At 43.8% G+C, this 26,064-nt stretch overlaps 1 protein-coding gene across 1 annotated transcript; it reads right to left on the bottom strand.

Annotated features, from left to right (window-relative positions):
* Nucleotides 1-1,065: 1,065 nt before the first annotated feature.
* Nucleotides 1,066-24,836, bottom strand: LOC144820330 (tudor domain-containing protein 10-like). The gene is made up of 2 exons (XM_078677901.1): nucleotides 24,793-24,836; nucleotides 1,066-1,735 (listed from the first exon to the last, which is right to left on the bottom strand). The coding sequence occupies exons 1-2, from the start codon at nucleotides 24,834-24,836 to the stop codon at nucleotides 1,066-1,068; spliced, it is 714 nt and encodes a 237-aa protein (XP_078534027.1).
* Between the last annotated feature and the right edge of the window lie 1,228 nt (nucleotides 24,837-26,064).

Below are 26,064 nucleotides of genomic sequence, written 5' to 3'. Positions count from 1 at the left end.
CCCTCCTTGTGCAGCAGGTCCGCGGCTATGCCCATCCGGAAGACGAGGCCCAGGCACGTATAGGGCGGGGTCTTGCTGGCAGCCATCGGCTGAAGAGGTCGTTGGGTGGATGGCCCGGAAGCACCACGGCCACGATGTTGTTATACTGGCCTTCCCATTCATCCACCCTGAGGTGGCATCCAGCGAGCCACGGGTGGGGGGGGTGAATGCCTTGCTGATGACCCCCCCCCTCTTATTGCCTGGTCCGACCATCACATATACCTGCGCCAGGAGACGGCGTGGGGTGCACTGGGAGGGAAAGGCGGCACGAACGAGCCTCCCCCACCTCCCCAGGTGGAGGTTCCTCAGCTGCACCCCAGCGCTTCACTCGGCCAGCTGAGTTGCGCCCGCTCTTGCGGCACAGTGCCTCCCTCGGCCAGCTGAGTTGCACCCGCTCTTGCGGCACAGTGCCTCGCTCGGCCAGCTGAGTCTCACCCGCTCTTGCGGCACAGTGCCTCACTCGGCCGGTTGAGTTTCGCCTGCTCTTGCGGCTACAGCGTCTCATCCGCCTCCGGCCGCAACCACAGCGCCAACGATCGCTGCTGTTGGAGGGGAGCCTTGCCGGTGAGAGCCACTGATCTGAAGAACCGCTGCCTGCGGTGCCTCCCTGAGCCGCTTGACGGAGGCCCCCGAGGGGCGGTGTGGTGGCGCGGACTCGGAGGGGGCGCTTGGCTCCTGCCCCCTCCCCAAGTCTTGTTGCCCTGGTGTGGCCTGAGATCGCCCCCGACATAGGCGGCCGGCTCCCGGGGTCCGGCGGGACTTTTAGCCTTTTGGTGACTCTTCCATTCTGGACCTTGTCCCACAATCCGTTTGACCTGAAGACACGTCCTGCGGTGCCCTCGCAATGCGGCCTGGTCCCTGAATGTGTGCGGGGGGACAGTATTGATTGGATCAAGATGGCGGCTTCACACAAAGCTGACTCAAGTGTTGCTGCTGATGCTATGCAGACAAAAACTGGTTTTCAGTTTGTACATTCTTCAGGATTTTTCCAACCAAGGCTGGTTGAGAGTTTGTAGAACGATGGCTTCAGATTTTCAACATAAGAATGTGAGACTCACTAGGAGAAAGGCCGTTTATCTTTCCTTTCAAAATGCTGCCAACAATATTTTCTGTATGGAAGACACCATCTTGTAGCATAAAGGGCTGCGTCAAGGGTGGTATTGCCCAGAATGTCTTGTTTTCAAGTGCTCGTAATGACGAAGCCAGGACTGTGGCAGAGCGTCCAAAATCTACAAAAAACACCACTGCCAACTCTTCAATAACTTCCATCTCCCAGCACCGCATTTCCAAAGAAACAGCATAGCAAGCTTTCGTGGCCTTCAGAGTTTTCGGAAGCAGTTTCCCAAGACCATCACTGCAGCCATTGCAATCCAACAGAGGAACTTTTTCCAAGATTGGCATATTAACAGGGCGGCTGGTATAATCGGGGCTCTTGCTGCCATTCAACTTAATTAAAGCTTTCACAGTGACAGACCGCCCACTGAACTTCGTGCCATGACATTTACTTATAACATTCTGCTGGGTCTTCGCCGAACTGAAGTCTACAAATGCAAAGCATTTCATTCCGCTTTGACATTTCTTGACATGTAGTGGGTTGAAGTCTTTAAAGAGGTCCACAATTTGCTCCTCATTCACATCACTTGAAAGATTCCCCAAGCCAGGCAGGTCCCACACCACTTGAAAGGACCTGCCTGGCCTCGACCAAAATGGCGCCAGTATGGGAGCGACTTGCAACTCCTTATGACGTTCTAGTTACTTAGCCTTGACGTTATGGGGGATGTATGCGGTCTTTGTGCACATGGCGGGCGGGGAAGGGTACTGACTGGGCATACGGACAACCCTGTTGATGTCGGTTTTTCATTATTGATTATTGTATTATTTAAGCTTCGAAGTAATGTTACCCATGATACTCGCCCTTGGTGTGCGTATGGACGATTTTATTGTAACTGATCCTGTTATACTTTCGAATAAAAAATCAACCTTCACTGATCCTGCAACCGTTTGTCACGTTTATTTTTTTCAATTAAATGGCTCGCTTGTTACATACTCCTATACCCCTGGATTTTGACCCTTTCCTAAGCGCGGTCTGTACTACCGCCCTCGGGCGATCTATGTAATGAACAGACTACCATTGCCGAGACACAAGGGAATGCATCTCAGAGAGATAAGTCAAGTACGTGGTAGATAAAAACATTTTCGTGTTTATGCACGCTGATGTGCTTTGAACGCTGCCCCCCCCCTCTTTTCTTTTTCTGCAGGTTACATTGGAATTTCAGCTAAAGTATGGAGAAGACCTAAACCGCACCGTGTTCCACGCGAGTAAACATAGGCTATCTCTGTGAGACGGTACATTATATGTACGAGCTATCTCTGGGAGCGTGAAAGATTGTATGGTATGAATGTGCGCATGGGCCCTGATTTGTACGGTATGAATGCGTATGTGTGGTGCACGACTGGGTCAATAAAAGAATGCTTTTTGTATGACTGAGGCGTTGATCGAACGGTTAATGGAATGAGAAAAATAAGCCCGAACATGGTATCCGCATGTGAAGGACGAAAAAGAATATAGCACTTTCCTTACTTAGGAACGACTCTCTCTGGAGCTAGTGAATGGGAGAGTAGCCTACACAAGAAACTTGAAGGGTTATTTCAGTACGACGAACCCGACCCCAACCGATATCCCAAATGTACACCCAAAATAATGCGCACCAGTAAGTCAATTTATGTGCTGACTAAATAGGAGAAGTTAGCTCGGCTCCGCCGCCCACCCCGCCCAAAATAACGACAAACCCTATGCAAATATTATAAATATATACAACACACCAGCAAAGTAACAGGGTAAAACGTTTTATTAAATAACTATTTACATGGCAGCCTGCTGCAACATCAATCCAAATGCATGACGCTGTTCCTGTCGAGGTAGCATAGGTGGCGGCCTTGGGGTGGAGGACTGTTGTGCAAATAGCCCGGGGGCGACACCACGCGCCAAGGCACGTCCCCGCGGTCAGCTGCAGCAGGGCGACGCTTAGCGTTTCACCTGCCGGACGGCTGCACCAGGACTGCCATTGGCGTTCCACTTGGTTGGATGGCCGGAGACCCGCTCCGGTGGCCGGGGTGAAGAGCGGCTGTTGCTGCGGAATGCTCAAAATGGTGGCCGACTCCCCGGATTTGGGCCTGGTCCACTAGAACGGCTCTGGACTTCCCATGGAACTCGAATGCTTGCCTGCTCGGGCATGAGCCCCACTCTTGAAGACGTCCTCTCAGTTTTAAAGGTTCTACGAGAGTCGTTGGCCCTCGACTCCCGCGGGCTTCCGATGGGGGCAACCGCCACTGTTGCTCGACTATCCCCCATGGATATACCGCTGCCACGGGTGTCCGCCGCCTTATCCACATCTGGTGCCGTGAGGGAGGCTGATTCAGTGCATCGGCGGAGGGATACGCCTGCTGTCCCGCTCTCCGGAAGTGGCCACAACATTGTCACAGGATAGTAGTGCTCTCATGCTGACGCCAGTTTTTGTCCGAATTACTAAGAGACACTGTAGACTGCCAACTTGATCAGCTCCGGTGGGACCTCAGCTTGACCCGGTAGGGAAGATTTTGCCTACCTCGCCTTTGAGTCATGGTTCATGCTACCTGTTCTTTCTGCTGGCGCTAACGAACTTTTGAACTGCCGAAAGGGATTCTGGTCCTGCCGCTAGTTATTGGAGACATTGGACTATACTCTGGACCTGCCTGGCCTCGACCAAAATGGCGCCAATATGGGAGCGACTTGCAACTCCTTATGACGTTCTAGTTACTTAGCCTTGAATAATGGCATAGATTTCCTGTCAATACACACTCATATATGTCTCTCCAACCAATCATATTTGTTCCCGCACAATTTCATAATCAAATTAACATTTCATTTGGTTATCCTTTCAATATTTTATAAGTCACATAACGGTCACCCTTCACCCTCTGCCTTCTCTGGCTGTTACCATGGTAATAGCTCAATCTGCACCTAGCTGAAGGCACAGGTCAAAAGTTCATATCTCAACGTTCTAAATCCAAGCAAAAAGGATAATTTCCCTCCAAACACACCTGCCTATCCACTCTTGTTTTACATTACTTTATTTTCCACGACCAATAGATGGTTTGTTTATAATAAAACTATAACATACAGCGTAGTCTTCAATCTTGAAGTATATCAATTAACCAATCATGTTCAGTTTTCCTTTAACACCAAACCTCACACACTTTTTTTATTGTGACTTTCACCATCTACTTGCCATTCCACTTCACGAACCCATCGGAGTACTACTGCATCTACCTTGAAAATGAAGGTTTGGCTTGTAGGACACAGTTATATTCACTGGAGTGAAAAATATGCTGCAAACAGACGAATTTGTAACCTTGAGTTACCAAATGTGCAGATTACGTGGATTGGCCAAAGAGGATTAAGATGTCACCAATTGATACCATTGGTGAAAACTTTTATGCATCTCCCTGAACCTAACCTGATAATTGTGCACTGTGGTGGCAATGATCTAGGCACATTAACAGGGGTAGGTCTGGAAATGCTTCTAAAAGACACCTTTCGTCAATTGATGTCACTTTTTCCTCGAACTGTCTTGGTGTATTCAAATATATGCCAAAGACAAAAATGGAATTGGTCCAATGAACGTTGTCCACAGATTGAGAAAGCAAGGAAACATGTAAATAAATCTGTTTCTGCTTTCCTCAGAGAATATAACATGGGTTCTATATACAACAACAACCTACGTTTCAACATGGAAGGCATCTATCGGAGAGATGGTGTTCATTTCACGGATGAGGGAAATAGAATTTTCCTCTGTAACATGAGACTCTGCATCGGAACTTACTTATAAGTTCAGCAAAAACTCAATTAACACAAGGGCTCTTTTAAGAGCCACCTTAGATCTAAACACTCAAACTTGTAATTTATCTCCATCTTTCCTTATGTTTTTTGATCGCCGTGCGCGACCGAGTGCGCGCACCTCGTAACTTATTTGTGAAAAAAAGCTACTTTTACACTTTCGTCATCCTTTATAAACCCCTTAAGAAACCTAAGAAATCAAACACTCTCCACCCTGCTCCCTTTCCATTCTCACCACTATAGTTTTTCACAGTCTTGTAAATAGGGGTGCGCGACCGAATGCATGCACCCCGCAAATGTTTTCTCCCAAAAAAAAATAGTATTTTCGCGTTCAGGGTCCATACTGTACCCCCTTAGAAAACCTACCCAGCCAGACAATCTCTACCTTCTCCCCTTTCCATGTACTAACCCTTTGTTCTGTATTATATATTCACTCGCACTAACAAAATGGCGGACAACACTTCCTGATTTCCTCCGAATCGAATGTTGACAGACGTTAAACAGCAAATCACAATGCCGCTCGCGCACACCCGCATAGGTGCGCGCACCCGTGCTCGCTTACAGATATATAACTGATTTCAACTTTAATTTTCTCAGCAACTACTGAACAGATTTACATCATTTAAACAAAAGCGTGATCTGCGACCCACACTCTACCTTTCTACCAAATTTCTTATAAATCCATTCAGCCGTTCGAGCTGTAGCCGTGTCTAAACGTCCTATGGAAAATAACATGGGAAAAACACGTTTTGGGACCCCCCTTTTATCTCAGCCCCCACTTCACCAATCCCCCCAAAACTTTCACAGAATGAGCGCAGCGGACCTAGCCACCTTCTTTGAGAAATTCGCAAACATTCGTCCACCAGGGCCAAAGTTATTCCCAATAGAATGTTGCGGATTTCCTATGGAAACTAGGTCCTAACTATAACTACCTACTGGCGACCGCCAGTAGGTAATATATATATATATATATATATATATATATATATATATATATATATATATTCACTGAAAAAATGTCATTTGAGATGTCATCAGTGATATCATCAGTGATGTCACTGACCATGTCATAAATGATGTAATAAGTGACATCATCAGCAGTGGATTTCGGGTGCACGAAATATATAGTTAGTGCAACTAACTATATATGGGAATTTCAATGGTTTTGTATGATTAAATTATCCAGCTAACTATATATGGTTTCAAACCTATGGTTTTTTCAGTGAATTTTCAAGGTTTTGTAAATGCAAATTCCTAACTATATATGGTCTCAAACCTATGGTTTTTTCAGTGAATTTCAATGGTTTTTTAATAGCAAATATCTATAGCTGTAAAATATATTCTTCTTTAAAATGAAGACTATATTTTCTATGCATGTTTCAATGGTTTTGTGTGAGTAAAATATCAACTTTAAAGGTTTTCTAAATGCTAATTCCTAACTATATATGGTCTAAAACCTATGTTTTTTTTCGTTGAATATATATATATATATATAGCAATCCGCATCGAAGAATAAGTGGATGTATAAGTGTCTGGATGGAGGATTTAGTAGCAGTGTGATTGACTGTTTACTTGACTAATTTGTAGTGTGTCACTAAATATATTGGATAGTGACTAAACTGTGTGATTACTATTTTTTCTATGTATTTAATATTTTTTTTGGGATGTATGAAAGTATTTTATTTTTTTTATTTTTTTTGCTTTGGTACGCTTCCGGTGCGCTCCCCGGGGTGCGCCCCGTTAGCGTAACTTTGGATCGCGCCCCGGTTCGCGCCCCTGGAAATGTTCCATTAGCGCAACTGATGCGATCGAAAACAACATCGTGACGCGTCGCGTACGTGTGACCTATCGCGTAGCCGCGTGATGCGTCTTATGACGCGCTGCGTTAGCGCACCCGGAAGCGCTCCGGAGCGCTACAGAGCGCGACGCGCAGCGCCCCGGAAGCGCTCCGGGGCGCGTAACATAAGCGTAACAGGTCATGTGACCTGAAAATAACACTTTTAATTGGTTCAGACATTTTTTTTTTCAAAATGATGAAAGCCCCCACCTTTTTACCTCATTCTTACTTTCTACTTCCAGAGAGCAAGACCTGTTTTTGATAATGGCTTCTGTAATAGCTGCAGCTTGTGCTTCTCAGCAACCACCACCACCACCACCACCAAAAGGACCACCTCCAACACAGGACTTTGGTGGAGAGGAAGATAATGAGGACGAAGAGGAGGAGGAGGAGGAAGAACAAGTTAGGCAGTTCCTGCCAGAAACACCAAGGCAGAGCCATATTAAAGACCACTACATATGGCAATTTTTTAAAATTCCACCTGGACAAAAGAAGGTCAATGCACCCCAGGTGTCTTGTTTGATATGTAAACATGTACTTTCTCGTGGCAACCCCAACAAGAAATACAGCTTTGGGAATCATACAATGATTCGCCACATGGAGCGGTGGCATCCTAATAATCTTTCCCAAGCACAAGTAAGGGATCTTGCTGCCAACCCCCCAAATGTCATCCTCAGCTCCTCCAGTGGACAAAGCTCATTCGCCGGACCAGAAGGCCGAGAAATGATCCACAATGTTCAAACTCCTTTTGAAAACTACAAAATAGTTTGTATATATTGTGGAGGAACTATTTGTTATGGCGAGAAGAGTATTACTTTGATTAACCGAGCTGGAGAAAATGATTAATGCAACAAGAAGAGAAAACAATGAATCCTTTTTATTTTTTTTTGCTCCTGTTGAGACATGTTCAAACCCTGCTTTTTTGTTATTTCCCCTAAAAAAACACTAAAAAAACACAAAATAGTTTTCAAAAATCCTAAAACATCAAAAAATTGTTCAGAAAATTAATTAAAAAAATTTAAAAAAAGAAAAAGAATAAAAAAACAGTTCTTTTCGGAACTACCTTCCATTTATAACAAAATTGCTAAAAATTTTATACCCTGTCTTTCTTTTTTTCTCTTTGTTGCGCTTCCCGGAGCGCTGCCCGGTTCGCGTACCGGGCGCTTAACCCGTGAAAATTTATATGGGCCCTTTCAACCACCCTCAGTAAACCTAGGGGGTCAGAAGGTGTCTACCATGCCCCCTTTTACCCATTCCCAACATTCTTTGCCCTCCATCTTGTGTATAAATACTATCGAAACACAAGATGGTGGACTCCTGTAGCGATGCCGGTCCCGCTTCCCGGTTCGCTATCTGGTGCGCGAACCAGGCGCTTAACCCGCGAAAAAAAAAAAAAATGTTGTTGCTTTATATGGGCCTTTTCAGCCACCCACTTCAAATCTAGGGGGTCAGGGGGTGTCTACCCTGCCCCCTTTTATTCATTTCCCCTTTCGTTATTGCCACCTCTTGTCTCTTGATCTTACCGAGAGACAAGATGGCGGCCGCTCCGGACTGTTTGGAATATTGACAGGCACCGGAGAGCCAATCCGCTTCTCCTCGCGAAGTTCCGTTGCGCGTCTGGTATGCGAACCGGGACGCTAACCGGGACGCTGTCACAGATATATATATTTTTTTGAACGTTAATTTCTCAAAATCCACTTGAGCACACATCTTGAGACCTAGCAAAGGCACATCGGGCTACCAGTCCCTACAATTTTGCCAAGTTTCGTGCAAATCCATTCAGCCGTTCGGGCTAAAAGTGAGGCCAACCGCCCTATGGAAATCTCAATGTTAAAAACATGTTTTGGGACCCCCCTTTTTTCTCGGCCCCTGCTTCACGAAACGCCCCCAAACTTTCAGGGGACGCTCAGAAACAAAATGTGCCATTTTCCTGAAACTTTCAGCCAATTCTGTCCATCAACGCCAAAGTTATTCAACATAGAATTTTCAGAAATCCCTATTCAAAAAAATCCTAACTATATATACCTACTGGCGGTCGCCAGTAGGTATATATAGTTAGGATTTTTTCTCTATGGGATTTTTGAAAATTCAATGTCTAATAACTTTGGCGTTTGTGGACGGAATTGGCTGAAATGTTCAGGAAAATGGAACATTTTGTTTCTGAGCAGCCCCTGAAAATTTGGGGGGGGTTCGTCAAGGAGGGGCCGAGAAAAAAGGGGGGTCCCAAAGCGTGTTTTTAACATTGAGTTTTCCATAGGGCGGTTGGCCTCACTTTTAGCCCGAACGGCTGAATGGATTTGCACGAAACTTGGCAAAATTGTAGGGACTGGTAGCCCGATGTGCCTTTGCTAGGTCTCAATATATGTGCTCCAGTGGATTTTGAGAAATTAACGTTCAAAAAAAGATATATATCTGTAACAGCGGACCAGGCAGCGCTCCGGTTCGCGGACTTTACGCGTTACGGAGCTTTGTGAAGCGAAGCTGATTGGTTCTCCGGCGTCTGTAAACATTCCAAACAGTCCGTAGTGGCCGCCATCTTGTCTCTCGGTAGGATCGAGAGACAAGAGGAGGCCAAAGCGAAGGGGCAAATGACCATAAGGGGGCATAGTAGATCCTCCCTGACCCTCTAGGTTTGATGTGGAGGTTTTAAAAGGGCCCCGCGGGGCAAAAAAAAAAATAATAATAATAATCGAACGGCTGAATGGATTTGCACGAAACTTGGCAAAATTTTAGGGACTGGTAGCCCGATGTGCCTTTGCTAGGTCTCAATATATGTGCTCCAGTGGATTTTGAGAAATTAACGTTCAAAAAAAGATATATATCTGTAACAGCCCTCCGCTTCGCGTACTTTTCGCGTTACGGAGCTTTGCGAAGCTGATTGGTTCTCCGGCGTCTGTAAACATTCCAAACAGTCCGTAGCGGCCGCCATCTTGTCTCTCGGTAGGATCGAGAGACAAGAGGAGGCCAAAGCGAAGGGGCAAATGACCATAAGGGGGCATAGTAGATCCTCCCTGACCTCTTAGGTTTGATGTACCATTTTGCCAAGTTTGGTGTAATTCCGTTCAGCCATTCAGGCTGTAGACGTATCTAAATGTCCTATGGAAAATTGCATGGGGAAAACACATTTGAAAGTGTTGAAATTTAGAACCAATTAAAATGTTACTTTGGTTTTGTATTTGTGTGTGATGAAAGTTAATTGGTTATGTATATATCTAAAATGAGAGGAAACCACAGCCATTTTGTGATACTACTGTCTGAGGTACATTTGTGAGGAATTTTTGGTGGTCAATTGCTGGTGTTTGATTTACACAGTACTAACACTTCTCCTACTTTTAAAAAGGTGAGTTGTTAATTTGTAAGGGGAACTATGTTGTACACTTGAAGATAATTTGAAAAATGTTTTCTGTTATTTATTTACAGTCCTTCTGTTATACTAAATACTTGATAAAGTTAGTTTTATATTATGTATTACTAAAAACGATAAATGAAAGTGATTATTTTTTTCTGCAATTTACAGCAAGCAATTTCAAAATAAAATGGCTCACAATGAAGAGACCGTGGCAATTTCTTTTGAATTATCCACTACATGTATTGAAATTGAGAGCACCAATAATGAAATATTGTCACAAGGAGGAGATGACTTGAATGATTTTTTTGATCAATTTGTTGATGGCGAATTTATCGAATGTTTGGAGACCATAGAGTTAGAAGAATCATCATTGCAGACTTTTCATGAGGAGATTCCAGATGAGATGATTGAAGAGGAAATTCCTGATGAGGACATGTTACTAGTTCTTTCAAATTTTGAAAATTCAGAAGAATAAATTTATATTTAGAAATCAAAAATTGTTTGAGACATTATTCATTTTTATTTTTAATTTATGAGGTTGTAGCGAAGTGATTGTAGTATAAAATGAGACTTATAGTATAGAGTGCAACATTTTTATGTTACATGGTAAGTTTACTCATATTTACTTCCCTTCTCCCACTATATTATCTCCAATGTGTATTTGACATCTCTTCTTCATCTCCGGCCTCCTTTCTCTCACTGTCTGTCTCTGATGCATCTTATCGCTGCCATTTTGTGTAATTACAGAAGACAGTAAAAAAAAATAGTTCGGAACGTGAAAAGGGGGCAAAGTAGAGTACCCCTCACCTCCTAGGCCTTCTCAGGCGGTCCCAAAAGGATCAGTTTCTGCTTTCCTGAGAGATTATGGTATGAGTTCCATATACCACAATAACTTGCATTACAACATGCAAGATATCTATCTCCTATTACCAACTTTTGGAGATATTCGCGCTAAGCGCGAATATCTCCAAAAACTAACACCTGCCCTGAGCAGTTCTTAGCCATGTTATCCAATGGGAGGTGGATAACATGGCTAAGAGCATTAGCTCGGTAATGCATGAATATCGCTGACTTTTTAGCGATATTCATGCATTGCGGCCGTTTTTTATCGCATTTGCGATAAACCTTGATAATAGCAAGGTTTATCTTCGATAATTTCTGACGATGCTTAGCGGTAAAAAATTCGTTGCTAAGCATCGTTAGCGATAAATATCGCTTAACTTTGGTAATATGCACCAACGTCTGTTAACGTTCGATTCGAAGGAAATGAGGAAGTGTTGAAAAACATTGTCTGCGCCATCTTGCCTTTTTTGAAATGCCACACTTTTGTCGTGCACGGCAGCCATTTTAGATGCCTTGACCAGACCCACTCTCTGCACGCTGTCGATCCTTAGCATGGCTCCCCACCTTCGCAAGCATCTTCCCCAGGCACTGGTCACCCCCGCTCTCTGTGTTATGCATGGGCAATAAACCTCCCCCCATCTGCGCTGCTCTTCCTTGAGAATCACACTCTGTGCCCGCCCGACACCTCCCTTTCGCCCTATTCACTACCGCACCCTCTGACACTCCTCTTCCTCTGTGTCCGATTGTCCAGGCTATCAGCTAGCCCTGCAGATGTAGTTTATGGCCCCAGCTGTAAAGAATCACCCCTCTTCAAAGGAGTTATAGTAGATCAAGGCCCACACCCGATGAGATCCGTCACACCACACGTGTTCCTACTATCTGAAAACCATCCTGTATTGTGATTGGGGAGGGGACCGAGCCTGAAGCGGAAGATTCCAGGGATGACTCTTTGTACATCAAAGTTTTTACAATTATGTGTCATATTAAAAATATATAGCACTCCAACAAAGTAGTAGGATTATAAAACTTTAATATCTTATAAATATATACAACAAAACAAAAACAGTAAAAACATTTAAACAACGAAGAGACCGTGGCAATTTCTTTTGAATTATCCAATACATTTATTGAAATTGACAGCACCAATAATGAAATATTCTCACAAGGAGGAGACGACTTGAATGATTTTTTTGATCAATCTCTTGATGGCGAATTTATCGAATGTTTGGAGACCATAGAGTTACAAGAATCATCATTGCAGACTTTTCATGAGGAAATTCCTGATGAGGACATGTTACTAGTTCTTTCAAATTATGAAAATTCAGAAGATGTTTCCTGGGTGCCGCACTGATTTGGGTATCCGGTGTGGGGCGTCCCGGGGGGTGGATTGTCAGTAGCGGTCTGTTGTGCGAATAGTTCCAAGGCAGCAGAAAGCGCTGAAATCTGGATGTCACGAAGGTGATGTCTAGTAAGTTGCCGCCCAGCAAATAACGGCGTGGGGCGCCGCGGGGGTGAGTGAGTCCAGTAGGCACCACAGCTATACTTTTCGGCATTGCAGAATTACTGCTGGGGACAATGCCTGTGCTGTAGCAGGGTCACAGCAGAAACAAAAAGGATTCTGTTGAAGATGTTGTTGGTTTTCAATTTGAAAACAGTTCTGGTGTCAACTGCTATGCTAATGTAGTGGTTAATGTTTTGTTTTCTCTAGAAAATGTAAAAGAGGGGGAGGCAGTCCATAGTTCCGGTAAAAGGGCAAAGGAAAGGATCGGTGGTTTGAACTATCAGTCAAAAAGGGGAGGGGGTGCAACAATTTTTCCTACCGGGTCACACTGTGCTTTCACCGGAACTGAGGTCTGCAGGATTCTAGTCATTCAAACTGAGGCTGGTGGCAGCATGGGAGCGCCGACGTCCCGCGGATACAGTTTCGTCACTCCACGGGCGATCATGGCAGTCATTCCCCATCGGGGGTGTCTGCGGGGGTCGGAGACTCCCGCGGCTCCTCTAGAATCTTCAAGGTCGTGGAGGACTACGGTGGTGGAGTCAACCAGTGACCGGGCCATTTCTTTATGCTGGGCCCGCTCTTGCCAGGTCGACCGCCATTTTGAGAGTTCGGTAGCTACTGGCGATCGCGGGGTCAAATGAGCGGACGGGCTCCACCCTGCCGGGCGAGACGTTGCAACATTGCCACAGTGGAAGAACCCTTTTCCGGGGCCCGAGGAGCTGAGGGTGCAGCTGGGAAGGCTCCACCGGGGGAGGCGGGAGAGGCCTGTTCGCATCGTCTCTCCCTCCCAGTGCACCCCACGGCGTCTCGCTTGACATTTGTTATGGTAGGACCAGGCGATGAGAATGAGGGGGGGGGGGTCGGAGGCATGTGCAAGACATCCCCCCCCAAGTGTTGTCGCAGCCATTATAAAAGAAAGAAGAAATGTCCCGTCCGTCTTTGGGCCGCACCTCCGGTGGATGGCGGCCGGACGCCCTTTGCTCTGGCCCCATGAATGGGTTCCTTGGCTCATCGGCTGCAGCCGGATCCCGTCGGCCCCAGCCCCCGGCCGTTGGTGGCCGGACCGGGAGAGAGTGTGGAGGGACAACCTGCAACTCTCAAGGGCCACCGCGGCCGGACTGGGAGAGAGAGGGGAGGGTCGAGGACAGGGACATTCCCCCCCCTGAAACTCTCCAGTGTTGTCAATCCCCCTGGCCGGGTCCCGCTGGCCTCGGCCTCTCCTCCGGCTACACCCTACATGATGATCTCCTGGCCGAGGCGTGGCAGCAGGACCCGCCTTATATGTGTTGCTTCCGGCTGGGCGTAGCCGAAAACCTGTTGCCCTTTGGAAGTTTCTAGAATGGGGCGGATGTCTGCTGACTTCTATCTTTCCCAGTTTGCCATTATTTGGCCGTGGCAGGCGGTGGGACAGACACGTTTTGGGGCAGTGAGGGGCGATGTTTTCAGGTTTCTTATTACGGGCTTACTTCTAACGTTTCTTGTTTCTAGGACAATAATAGGTTTTATCATTACGTATTGTTATCGTTTCTTTGTTTGTTATTTAATAAAAAGTTCATCAGTGGCCTACTGATTTTCGTTTTCCTATTCTTTTCTTTCCAGGTTGTTTCATGCTAAAGTTTCTGTTAACAGGATACAGTGATCACTTCGTTATTATTGCATATGTCCTTTTCACTAGGGGTGCTCTCTGGTCGGGCCAGATGACCTATCTCTAGTAAATGGTCCGGGTGAAACAGGTGCATCAATCAGTGGGGAGTAGATAGGCATGACAGATTACAACGGGGGAGAAAGGTCCGCATTACGTACCCTTTCACTACTTGCAAAGATTTTCCTACGTTTATTTGCAAACAGGGAATACCTCCAAAAAGAACTAATTCCCAAACAGTCAATGTTCGGACAATCAATCAATCAATGAGGAATGAAATAGGTACGACGTGTTAAAGGCTTGCGTTACCTACCCTTCACTATCTGCAAAGGGAGAGAGAATATTCCTATTCTTCCTCGTTTGCAGGCAGAGAAGATCCTTAAGAGAACCAACTTCGAACAATTCAATGCTCGATTCAAACAATCAACAAGGGGTACTGTGAACACAAATGAACGCCGCTTATGTACATACACATTGCTATTTTCAACAGGTTGTTCCTAATGTTTCTATTTTAGCGAGGTCAAAAAGAGATCCCATTAGTGGCCTACTGATTTTGCTCGATTCCTTTTGTTTTTTTACACGATTTTTCGCTATCTGCAAAGACTAAACAGAGTATTGCGACTCTGTGCTTGTTTGTAAATAGAGAATGAACCAAAGAGAACAATCAATCAAATGGAGAGAGAAGCAGGCACGACGGATTACAACGGGGGCAAAGGCCTGCGTTAACTACCCTTCACTATCTGCAAAGAGAGAGTACTCCTAATAGAAATGAGGGGTGGGGGGCAGCATTCAAAGCAGATCAGTGTGCATAAACACGAAAATGTTTTACTTACCACGTACTTGACATTCGACAGTGTATGATATTTGCTATTAAAAAACCATTGAAATTCACTGAAAAAACCATAGGTTATAGACCATATATAGTTAGGAATTAGCATTTACAAAACCTTGAAAATTCACTGAAAAAACCATAGGTTATAGACCATATATAGTTAGGAATTAGCATTTACAAAACCTTGAAAATTCACTGAAAAAACCATAGGTTATAGACCATATATAGTTAGGAATTAGCATTTACAAAACCTTGAAAATTCACTGAAAAAACCATAGGTTATAGACCATATATAGTTAGGAATTAGCATTTAAAAAACCTTATTTTACTCACACAAAACCATTGAAATTCCATATATAGTTAGTTGCACTAACTATATATCGCGCACCCGCAATCCACTGCTGATCATGTCACATATTACATCATTCATGACATGGTCAGTGACATCACTGATGACATCACTGATGACATCTCAAATGACATCACTGATGACATCAATGATGACATCTCATTTGACATCATTCTTGTGCTAATACGATAAACCTCTTCAGACTCTAATATAACCTTAGATACACTCAGTGTATACAGACACTCACACACTGTCACTCATCCATGGAGTTACTCACACACCTAGTCAGTCATGCAAATAAACAATCTCACCTCCATTTCTTCAACTATACAGTTATACACACCTTACTTATTCAAACATATACTAACACATATTTACTCTCTTATACAATCCCTGATACAAGTTCACAATGATCCATACAACCACTCACACATTCAGTGGCTCTCATGCACAGTTATTTATATATGCCAACTCTCACATGTACTGTGTTTTACATATGTACTTACTATGACATGTAGCATTGAGATATCCATTCACTCATCAATACACTCATGCACACAGTCAACTGCCCATGTAGCTGTTTCCACATGCACTCTTGAACTCAAACACCTAGTGAATCAACTGCTCACACATCTATGCACAGAGTCACACACCTCCCAGCCACCCCTACATAAACTCAATCTCCCATACAAATATTTGGGCAACCAATCAATAACACATATAGCCTCTCGTATAGCTAATGATCAACACATGCAGCAGTTTACATCACAACAGACATTATGATGCACAAATTAAGACAGTTTAGTCACTAACCCATGCATTCAGTGAGACACATTTAATCACTCACTCATACAGTCAGTCACGCACCTACTAAATCCTTCATCCAGACACTTATACATCCACTCATTCTTCAATATGTAAGACATATTTTAACTTTACAGAAACATACAGTCACTGGATGTTGTCATCAGTGATGTCATCAGTGATGTCATTTGAGATGTCATCAGTGATGTCACTGACCATGTCATGAATGATGTAATATGTGACATGATCAGCAGTGGATTGCGGGTGCGCGATATATAGTTAGTGCAACTAACTATATATGGAATTTCAATGGTTTTGTGTGAGTAAAATAAGGTTTTTTAAATGCTAATTCCTAACTATATATGGTCTATAACCTATGGTTTTTTCAGTGAATTTTCAAGGTTTTGTAAATGCTAATTCCTAACTATATATGGTCTATAACCTATGTTTTTTTCAGTGAATTTTCAAGGTTTTGTAAATGCTAATTCCTAACTATATATGGTCTATAACCTATGGTTTTTTCAGTGAATATATTACCTACTGGCGGTCGCCAGTAGGTATATATAGTTAGGATTTTTTCTCTATGGGATTTTTGAAAATTCTATGTCAAATAACTTTGGCGTTTGTGGACGGAATTGGCTGAAATTTTCAGGAAAATGGCACATTTTGTTTCTGAGCAGCCCCTGAAAATTGGGGGGGGGTTCGTCCAGGGGGGGGTCGAGAAAAAAGGGGGGTCCCAAAACGTGTTTTTAACATTGAGCTTTCCATAGGGCGGTTGGCCTCACTTTTAGCCCGAACGGCTGAATGGATTTGCACGAAACTTGGCAAAATTGTAGGGACTGGTAGCCCGATGTGCCTTTTGTAGGTCTCAATATATGTGCTACAGTGGATTTTGAGAAATTAACGTTTAAAAAAAGATATATATCTGTAACAGCGGACCGGGCAGCGCTCCAGTACGCGTACTTTTCGCGCAACGGAGCTTTGTGAAGCGAAGCTGATTGGTTCTCCGGCGTCTGTAAACATTCCAAACAGTCCGTAGCGGCCGCCATCTTGTCTCTCGGTAGGATCGAGAGACAAGAGGAGGCCAAAGCGAAGGGGCAAATGACCATAAGGGGGCATAGTAGATCCTCGCTGACCCCCTAGGTTTGATGTGGAGGTTTTAAAAGGGCCCCGCGGGGCAAAAAAATAAATAATAATAATAATCGAACGGCTGAATGGATTTGCACGAAACTTGGTAAAATATTAGGGACTGGTAGCCCGATGTGCCTTTGCTAGGTCTCAATATATGTGCTCCAGTGGATTTTGAGAAATTAACGTTCAAAAAAAGATATATATCTGTAACAGCGCTCCGCTTCGCGTAACGGAGGTTTGCGAAGCTGATTGGTCATTCTGTCACTGGGCTATAGTTGGGCTACATCTGGCTGATATATGGGCTACATTTGTTTTTTTTGTCTCTGGCGGCCATCTTTGGGCTACATTGGGCTACATTGGGCTTCATTGGGCTTCATTGGGCTACATTGGGCTACATTTGGGCTCCAACATATATATAGGCCAATGTAGCCCAATATATATTTTTCAAAGTTAATTTTCGTAAAAACCACTGGAGCATATATCTTGAGACATAGCAAAGGCACATCGGGCTACCAGTCCCTACAATTTTGCCAAGTTTCGTGGAAATCCATTCAGCCGTTCGAGCTAAAAGTGAGTCCAACCGCCCTATGGAAATGAAGGAAATGAATGGGTAATTTGTAATTAGCAAATAGCTCATCGCAAACTAGGAATGGTAAAGAATCGCTATTTATTCCTTAAAGTTCGCTATTTAGGAAATGCAAAAAACTTTGATGATACATATGGCGGTTCATCTCTAACAAGATAAGAAGCATAGGGATAGATTTATGATGACTGGCGCATCACCAGGGATGTGTTAGTCATTCTGTGCCGCTGTTCCGTCACCTATGGTGTGCTGCATTTACAATGCGGCGCATCATGGGGCAAAAACAGCACAGATGCGTGATGTATCTGTGCCGTAAAGGTGGCGCATTGCTGGAGTTGTATCGCAAGTGTGATGAAGCTCCAGCAAGGGTCGGGGGTGCCCCTGTCGCAGGGTTTCTGTTCTCACACAGAACTGTGGACAGAGGATTGGAACCTCGGCGAATTAGGGTGCCCCAAAACTCACCTTAGTAATCAAAAACCCCTTAGCAAGCTAGGTACAGTGTCACATTGGATATAACAAACTCTCAATGTTTAGACAATCCAGAATATGAACTTATAGTACCTCAGGATACGTGGAACTCATGAACAGTCGGTCGTTATATATTTCTTAGAAACCAGAACATGGAGTTAAGAAGAACACATGTGTATTTGAAATGTTTATTTACTAATGCCGTCTTCTCAGGCGTAGTATCTTAGATAATACAAGTACACATATTATCAGTAGCAAAATTACCAGCATAGTTACTAGTACATAAAAAGCGAATGGTGACAGTATGTTAACATGCTGTAAATGAATAAGAGTTAGCAACACTTATAAGCAGCCACGGGCCGTGGAGGGAGTTACGGTGGGGCAGGGAGGCGGGGAGGGGGAGGGGCAGGGTGGAGAGGGCTCCACCCTGCCCCTCCCCCTCCCCGCCTCCCTGCCCCACCGTAACTCCCTCCACGGCCCGCGGCTGCTTATATCTCACCCTCCCTAATACACATATTATATTATTTGCTAAGAAGGTCTGTTTGTGTTGGTTTAGGGCGTGCCCATACTTTAGTGTCTTAGATTTGAAGGAATCACATCAGCATACACCAGCTCTCTCTTCATGTGAACTGCATCAACTGTTGTGTATGTGTGTTCGGCAAAGCAATATAAAACCCGCCTCATGCCCAGAATTGGCAGAAGCTGCACTTATGTTATGAGTATGAAGTCGTGGAGATCAGACCTCATAACAATTCTGTATCGTGTTGTTCTTGAAACTTCAGCACTCGCTGTACAGATATAGTTTAACAAGCAAAGCAGATAGTAGAGCAATAACATATTATTCTCATGTAAACCACGATGAACTACTAGGTTGAAAGCTAAAGCAACAACTAAGTGTCGTGTGCAGAAGTTGCAAAAAAGGAAAAATGGCGTTTAAACCGGTAATGAGCCCATGCTAACTTAACACGGTGTAAAGATATCCAGGACCTAGATGACACCTCCCCATGATCCGGAAACGAACTGAATAAGATAATAGAAGTGCCATCTCATGAGAGCAGATTGCAACTTTATATGTGGACGGTCCGCAAGGTAAAACATTAAAAACTAGGAAAATTTAATGCTAAAGAAAAATAAAACAGCCAAGTACTTTATCGAGTCTTAAGCCAATAGGCAAGCTAAATAATAAAAACTTGACAAATAAGTCAATGAATTGTCAATGAAATGCTAGTACTCAGCATATCAAACATGAAAAAGGTCTATGACATAACTGTGTATGCAAAATAAGCTGCAACAGCCTCCAATAGGAAGTCACCGTCTTCATCCGAAAAGAGTTCAGCCATCCAATTTAAAAGCAGAAAAGAACATACGTGCTCTCCCAGCACCGGATCCTCTATCACCATCAGAGGACAGCTCGGTGGGTTTTCAAGAAAGCTCTGTTCCAAGAAAGACTGTGTTGCCGCCAGTAAATTCCAGGGACCAATTAGTCCATGCATCAATGCCACAGCCATAATCCTTTCGCCAGGACAAACCAACTCGTGAGTAATGATAGGAGTCATCAGCTGATTAAAGTCGACGTCAGGAGAAACCGGTCCGCAGAGACACAAATCAATGGCCCAATCGAAATCACAGGTCAGGCAGTGAAATACAGGCTGGACACAGGTGAAGTAGGAGAATCGAAAAGATAATCCATATGCCGTGCTTAATATCGCCAACGGCATTGTGCCATAATATTCTAGCATGCGATTGCGGAACAGTGTCAGCAGCTGCAGGGCGGGAGCTTGCACAGGAGGGACATCCATATTTAAAAATGTAAAAAAGCACAAGAGCGTCCGCTGGTAATGCAAGTAAAAATGGGAATCCACGAAGCACAGTGGAAAAAAATAGAATGAAAGAAAGCAGGGATGACTCCAAAGATTTTCTCAAATGAAGTCACGAGACCACTGGTACCAACTTTAAAAAAGTGCGCCAGGCCCTTTGTGGAGGACGCGTTAAAGATAGTCCGAACCATCTTGCTGAAATGGAAAGGCGAATCTGTATTGAAAAGGGTCTGCACCTCTGTACGGGTGTTCGCTATGTGAAGCACGAAAGTTTCACGGGCCGAACTCAAGGCCACCTCTCTCTGAGACAAAAGAGCTCTTATTCTTGCCATGCCGTTGAAATCTGCTCCCAAGGTTGGTATTTGTGGCCAGATTGAAAACTCCCTATGTTCATGTGTGGGAGGAAATAGAACATTTCTGCAGCAAATAACCCGTTCACTTACTGTTACGATAAAAGGAATACTTTTAATTAACCCAGAACAATCTTCATTATTGAGCATCAAATAACTACCATTTTCCAACAACTTGAACGTGGGGATGATAGCAGGAACTGGCGTGCCTTGCAACACGCAAGCCATATTTGGTCGGTGTTTGTTGCATGAACCGTGTAACTGTATGTGCCTACACATTAGTGAATGATCTGGCGTCTCAGTGCATTCCTCTCCATTCAGATAAACTTCTTGATCATCTTTGAAACATCTGTATGTGTATGGAAGCGACCAGACCTCATGAAGAAAAGCACTACCTAAAGGTTCATAACGACCTATTGGTATATATTTCATACAATTTGAAAACTTATATAAAGCAAAAGGCAGCGTTATTAAACCGTGGATAAGGCACGTTGCCAAAAAACCCGCAATCCTCTGCTGATGATGTCACTGAGCATGTCATGAATGATGTAATATGTGACATCATCAGCAGTGGATTACGGGTAATAGTATCTCTAGTTTACTCCCCTATAGCTGTCTTTCTTTTAACATAAGTGTCTGTTTCCTTCCCTTATACTTACTGTTCTTTTTTTTAAAAAAAATTTTTGGTTCACTTCCGGTTCGCGTACCGGTGAGCGAACTGGGAAGCGAACTACGAGAAATAGAGGTTGGCACAGTTCCAAATATTGTACCAATTTTTTAATAATGGGGAGGTAGTTCTGAAAAGAACTTTTTTTTTTATTGTTTTTGTTGTTTTATATTTTTTTTATTATTTTTCTGATTATTTTTTTACTTTTTTTGAATTTTTCTGAACAGTTTTATATTTTTGGGGGTTTTTCTTGCAGGGGGCAATGAAAACGATTCATTGTAAAGGGCTCAACAGGAGCAACAAAACAAAAAAAAAGTATTTATTATTTGGGGCGTTTCGTACAAACTTGCATATGATAGTCAATAGCTCTGTTGATCAGAGTGATGCTTCTTTCTCCGTAGCAAATGAATCCATTGCAATGTACGCAGACGTGTTTTACTTCATGAAATCTCGTTTGAATATTTTGCACCATCTCCCTGCCCTCTGGTCCCGTTACTTCCGGTACAACAGATCTTCTGGCCATAATAGGGAGATTATCTAGGTCGTTACGAAACTGTGCAGCACTGTAGTTGTTAGGATGCCACCTAGTCATATGGCGATGCATTGTGTAGTTTCCGAAACTGTATTTTTTGTCGGTCCCTCTGGACAGTCTATCTTGACATATAAGGCAAGTTACGTATCTTGCATTTACTTTTTTCTGACCTTTGGGAATTTAAAAAAATTGCCAAATGAAGTTTTCTTTCTGGTGAGACGTCCTGGGCTCCTCAGGCAAAAAGTGCCTCTCTTCGTGCTCGTCGTCCTGTTCCTCTTCTTCCTCTTCTTGCTGAATTATAACTTGAGCAGGTGGTCCACTCTTCCTTGGATGTGGTGGAGGTGGTGGGGAAGCACCAGCTGAAGCTACTAAAGAAGCCATTGCTCACTGGTAACAAAGGGTCTTTCTCTCACAATGATGAAAGTCAGAGTGAGGAAAGAAGGAGGGATTTTCATCATTTGGGAAAAACAATAGTTCTCAACCAATGAAAAGTGTTCATTTTAGATTATATGACCTAGTCTTACATCATTAGGAAACCAAAAGTGAAATGAACCAATGAAAAGTGTTATTACCAAGTCACATGACCTGCTGTGTTTACGTTAAGCACTTTGCAGGGCCTCCCGGTTTGCTTCCAGAAACCTGTGCTTTGCGACCCGGTAAGCGTACCAGTTCGCTAACGTAGCACGTCATATGACGTATCACGCGACAACGCGAAACGTCATGCGGACGGGAGGCGTCACGATGTTGTTTTCTAACGCGGCAGTTGCGGTAAAGAAACGTTTACCGGCTCGCGGTCTATTTCGCGGCATCAAGGTCAGCTAACGGGAAGCTTCCCGATTCGCGAAGCGGGAACGAAGAAAAAAAAATATTTAAAAAAATAATTATTAATAAACATATAAAATATATTTTTGGATTTAAAGAAGAATACATTTTACAGCTACAGATATTAGCTGTTAAAAAACCAATGAAATTCACTGAAAAAACCATAGGTTATAGACCATATATAGTTAGGAATTAGCATTTACAAAACCTTGAAAATTCACTGAAAAAACCATAGGTTATAGACCATATATAGTTAGGAATTAGCATTTAGAAAACCTTATTTTACTCACACAAAACCATTGAAATTCCATATATAGTTAGTTGCACTAACTATATATCGCGCACCCGCAATCCACTGCTGATGATGTCACATATTACATCATTCATGACATGGTCAGTGACATCACTGATGACATCACTGATGACATCTCAAATGACATCACTGATGACATCACTGATGACATCTCAAATGACATCACTGATGACATCATGACACACCAATACCAGTTACTACATACGCACTCACTGATTCCTACGTCTACACACACATTCACTCATTCACCCATACAATCACTCATACATACAGTCACTCATTATTACAACACTATCATATGCACTCATACACCTATGCAGACAGTCACACACTGCCACTCATCCATGGAGTTACTCACACACCAAGTCAGTCCTGTAAAGAATCAATCACACTTCCATTTCTTCATCTATACAGTTAAACACAGAACACCATACTTCAGTGACATCACTGATGACATCACTAATGACATCTGAAATGACATCACTGATGACATCTCAAATGACATCACTGATGACATCATGACACACCAATACCAGTTACTACATACGCACTCACTGATTCGTACGTCTACACACACATTCACTCATTCACCCATACAATTACTCATACATACAGTCAGTTATTATTAGAACACTATCATATGCACTCATACACCTAGTCAGTCCTGTGAAGAATCAATCACACTTCGATTTCCTCATCTATAGTTAAACACAGAACACCATACTTTTCACACATATACTAACACATACTTACTCTCTTATACAATCACTGATACAAGTACACATTGATATGCAGAGCGTCACACACCTCCCAGCCAGCCACACACACACTCAGTCTTCCATCCATCCAGTCATTCTTCAATATGTAAAACGTATTTAAACTTTACAAAAACACACAGACACTAGATGATGTCATCAGTGATGTCATCAGTGATGTCACTGACCATGTCATGAATGATGTAATATGTGACATCATCAGCAGTGGATTGCGGGTGCGCGATATATAGTTAGTGCAACTAACTATATATGGAATTTCAATGGTTTTGTGTGAGTAAAATAAGGTTTTCTAAATGCTAATTCCTAACTATATATGGTCTATAACCTATGGTTTTTTCAGTGAATATATATATATATATATATGTATATATATATATATATATATATATATATATATATATATATATATATATATATATATATATATATATATATATATATATCACAATCCTGAAGTTCACAGGGACGGACGATGAACAGGTACAGACCACTTCAAGTCAAGTTGCAAAATAAGTGCTTTATTCCGTAACGGCCAGCAGCATGAGGCGTTTCGTCCGGGAAACCCAGACTTGATCACATATATATATATGTATTAACAAATAAATGTGTATGTTTTTTTAACTTACATTAATTATTTATTAATTTAAAGAGTATTTTAAGTATGTTTAAGTTAATTATATTTATTATTTCATTAATTTTTAATTACTTTAAAGCATTTTAAAAAATTCGATATTTTGACTAACTATATTTTTTACCACAATATTTTTGATTCAATATTTTTGCACTTACTGTTTGGAGATAAGAATTCGATATTTTGGCATTCTATATTTTTTACTCGATATTATGGTAGTTCTATACTTTTGTCCTCGATATTGTTTCAGTGATCCGACATCGCCATCACCATGGCACCCCAGGCCCCGTACGGCCAATACAATGCGCATGAACTGCTGAAGAGCAAGCAAGGACCATATGCCATAGCCGGATGCACGCTTGTGTTGGGGGGAATCCACTGCACACATGTCCCACCTGTGCCTCCTGGTGACACAGCACACAAATAGTGCAACATGGAGCACACATCACACATCTATGTGCAGGCTACAACAGAACACAGTGGGTCCTTCACCAATGTTGCATCCAAATACACAGCCAGTGTGCATGACCCCTTCACCCTCTGACATTCCATCAGCAACCAGCCTTCCCAGGATGGCACCCAGGGAAATGCACAGCTCCTTGGCAAGTTCCCAATGAACACCCCACTCACCTCAACTTCACAACCATGTAATCCACAAATCTGGCAATGCACATGTCGCAAGTTAACAACCAACATGTACAACAACATGCCCACCCACAAGACACGATTGAACAACTTACAATGATAACCTAGGCAAGCCGTGGACATGACCAATCAATGTCATGGCACCTCTGCCACACAATAGATGAAAGTGGGGAGAGGAGGCAAGCAGGATGCAGTAGAACCATGATTGGAAAAGTACACTATACCAAGAGCAGCGGCGAAGTGCTGGACAGACTTTAGTATCCAGAACACATCCATATCCATTGCGACATACACCTCTGGTGTATGGACTGTAGTGGACAGTGGACGCAACCATGTCACCCCAGCCGGTGGGGGTCCTTGCGGAAAAGTTGCCTGTCACGCCCCCGTAAGCATGAGTAGAGTGGGATGGGCCGGCGTACGCCAGGCCGACATAGGGGTGTGAATAAAAAGCACATAGCCCTGGGTGTGGTCCTCTTCTGAAAAGAACAACATCTCTGCCAGGGCGGCACCTTCCACCCCACCACCAGGCCGACGCTGTCCTCATTAGTGGAGTTGCCTGAGATCCTGTGCGCCTGCCGTACTCAGGCCTGCTTGAGCACAAACCCCTCAGGGCAGACCCTGCGCATCCAGGCCACACTGATCTGCATCGGACACTGGCGTGTGACATAGAGGGCCCACCAAGTGCCAATGCAAGCTCCAAGCCAGAGGCCCGTGACCAGGCTAGCCTTTCAGACAACCGCTGTCCCCCCGATGCTGGCTCACATTACTCCTTCCTCGTTGACAGATCCTACCAGCATCCTCTGCGGCCCAGTGGGTCCCATATGTGATTCTGTGTCCTGGCCCCTGAATGGCAGTGACCCCAAATCCTGGACAGCAGCCACAGCACCAGACTCCCTTTCATCCGTGAGGCATTGTTCCATATGCGCATCTTGCGCCATGTGCTGCCACAATCCCTGTTCAATGCCATATGGCGACACGTGCTGCCACAAACCCTGTTCAACGCCATCCGGCGACACGTGCTGCCACAAACCCTGTTCAACGCCATCCAGCGACACGTGCTGCCACAAACCCTGTTCAACGCCATCCAGGGACACGTGGATGAGGGACCAGGACTACCATGCGGACTAGTAGGTGTCACATCCAGCACCTAGTCGCGATTCCGAATGGCAGAGTCCACACCAGTGGTCGCACAGAAAGGAGTAAGTGGAAGATGCGGCCCAGGCCGGACAAAAGCCGGGTCACAGTCATGGAGGTGAC

The sequence above is a fragment of the Lissotriton helveticus genome, chromosome 2_1, assembly GCF_964261635.1.
Source record: "Lissotriton helveticus chromosome 2_1, aLisHel1.1, whole genome shotgun sequence".
NCBI classification, from domain to species: Eukaryota; Metazoa; Chordata; class Amphibia; order Caudata; family Salamandridae; genus Lissotriton; species Lissotriton helveticus.
The sequence above is the reverse complement of the archived record's forward strand: the minus strand, read 5'-3'. Positions and strand labels throughout refer to the sequence as shown.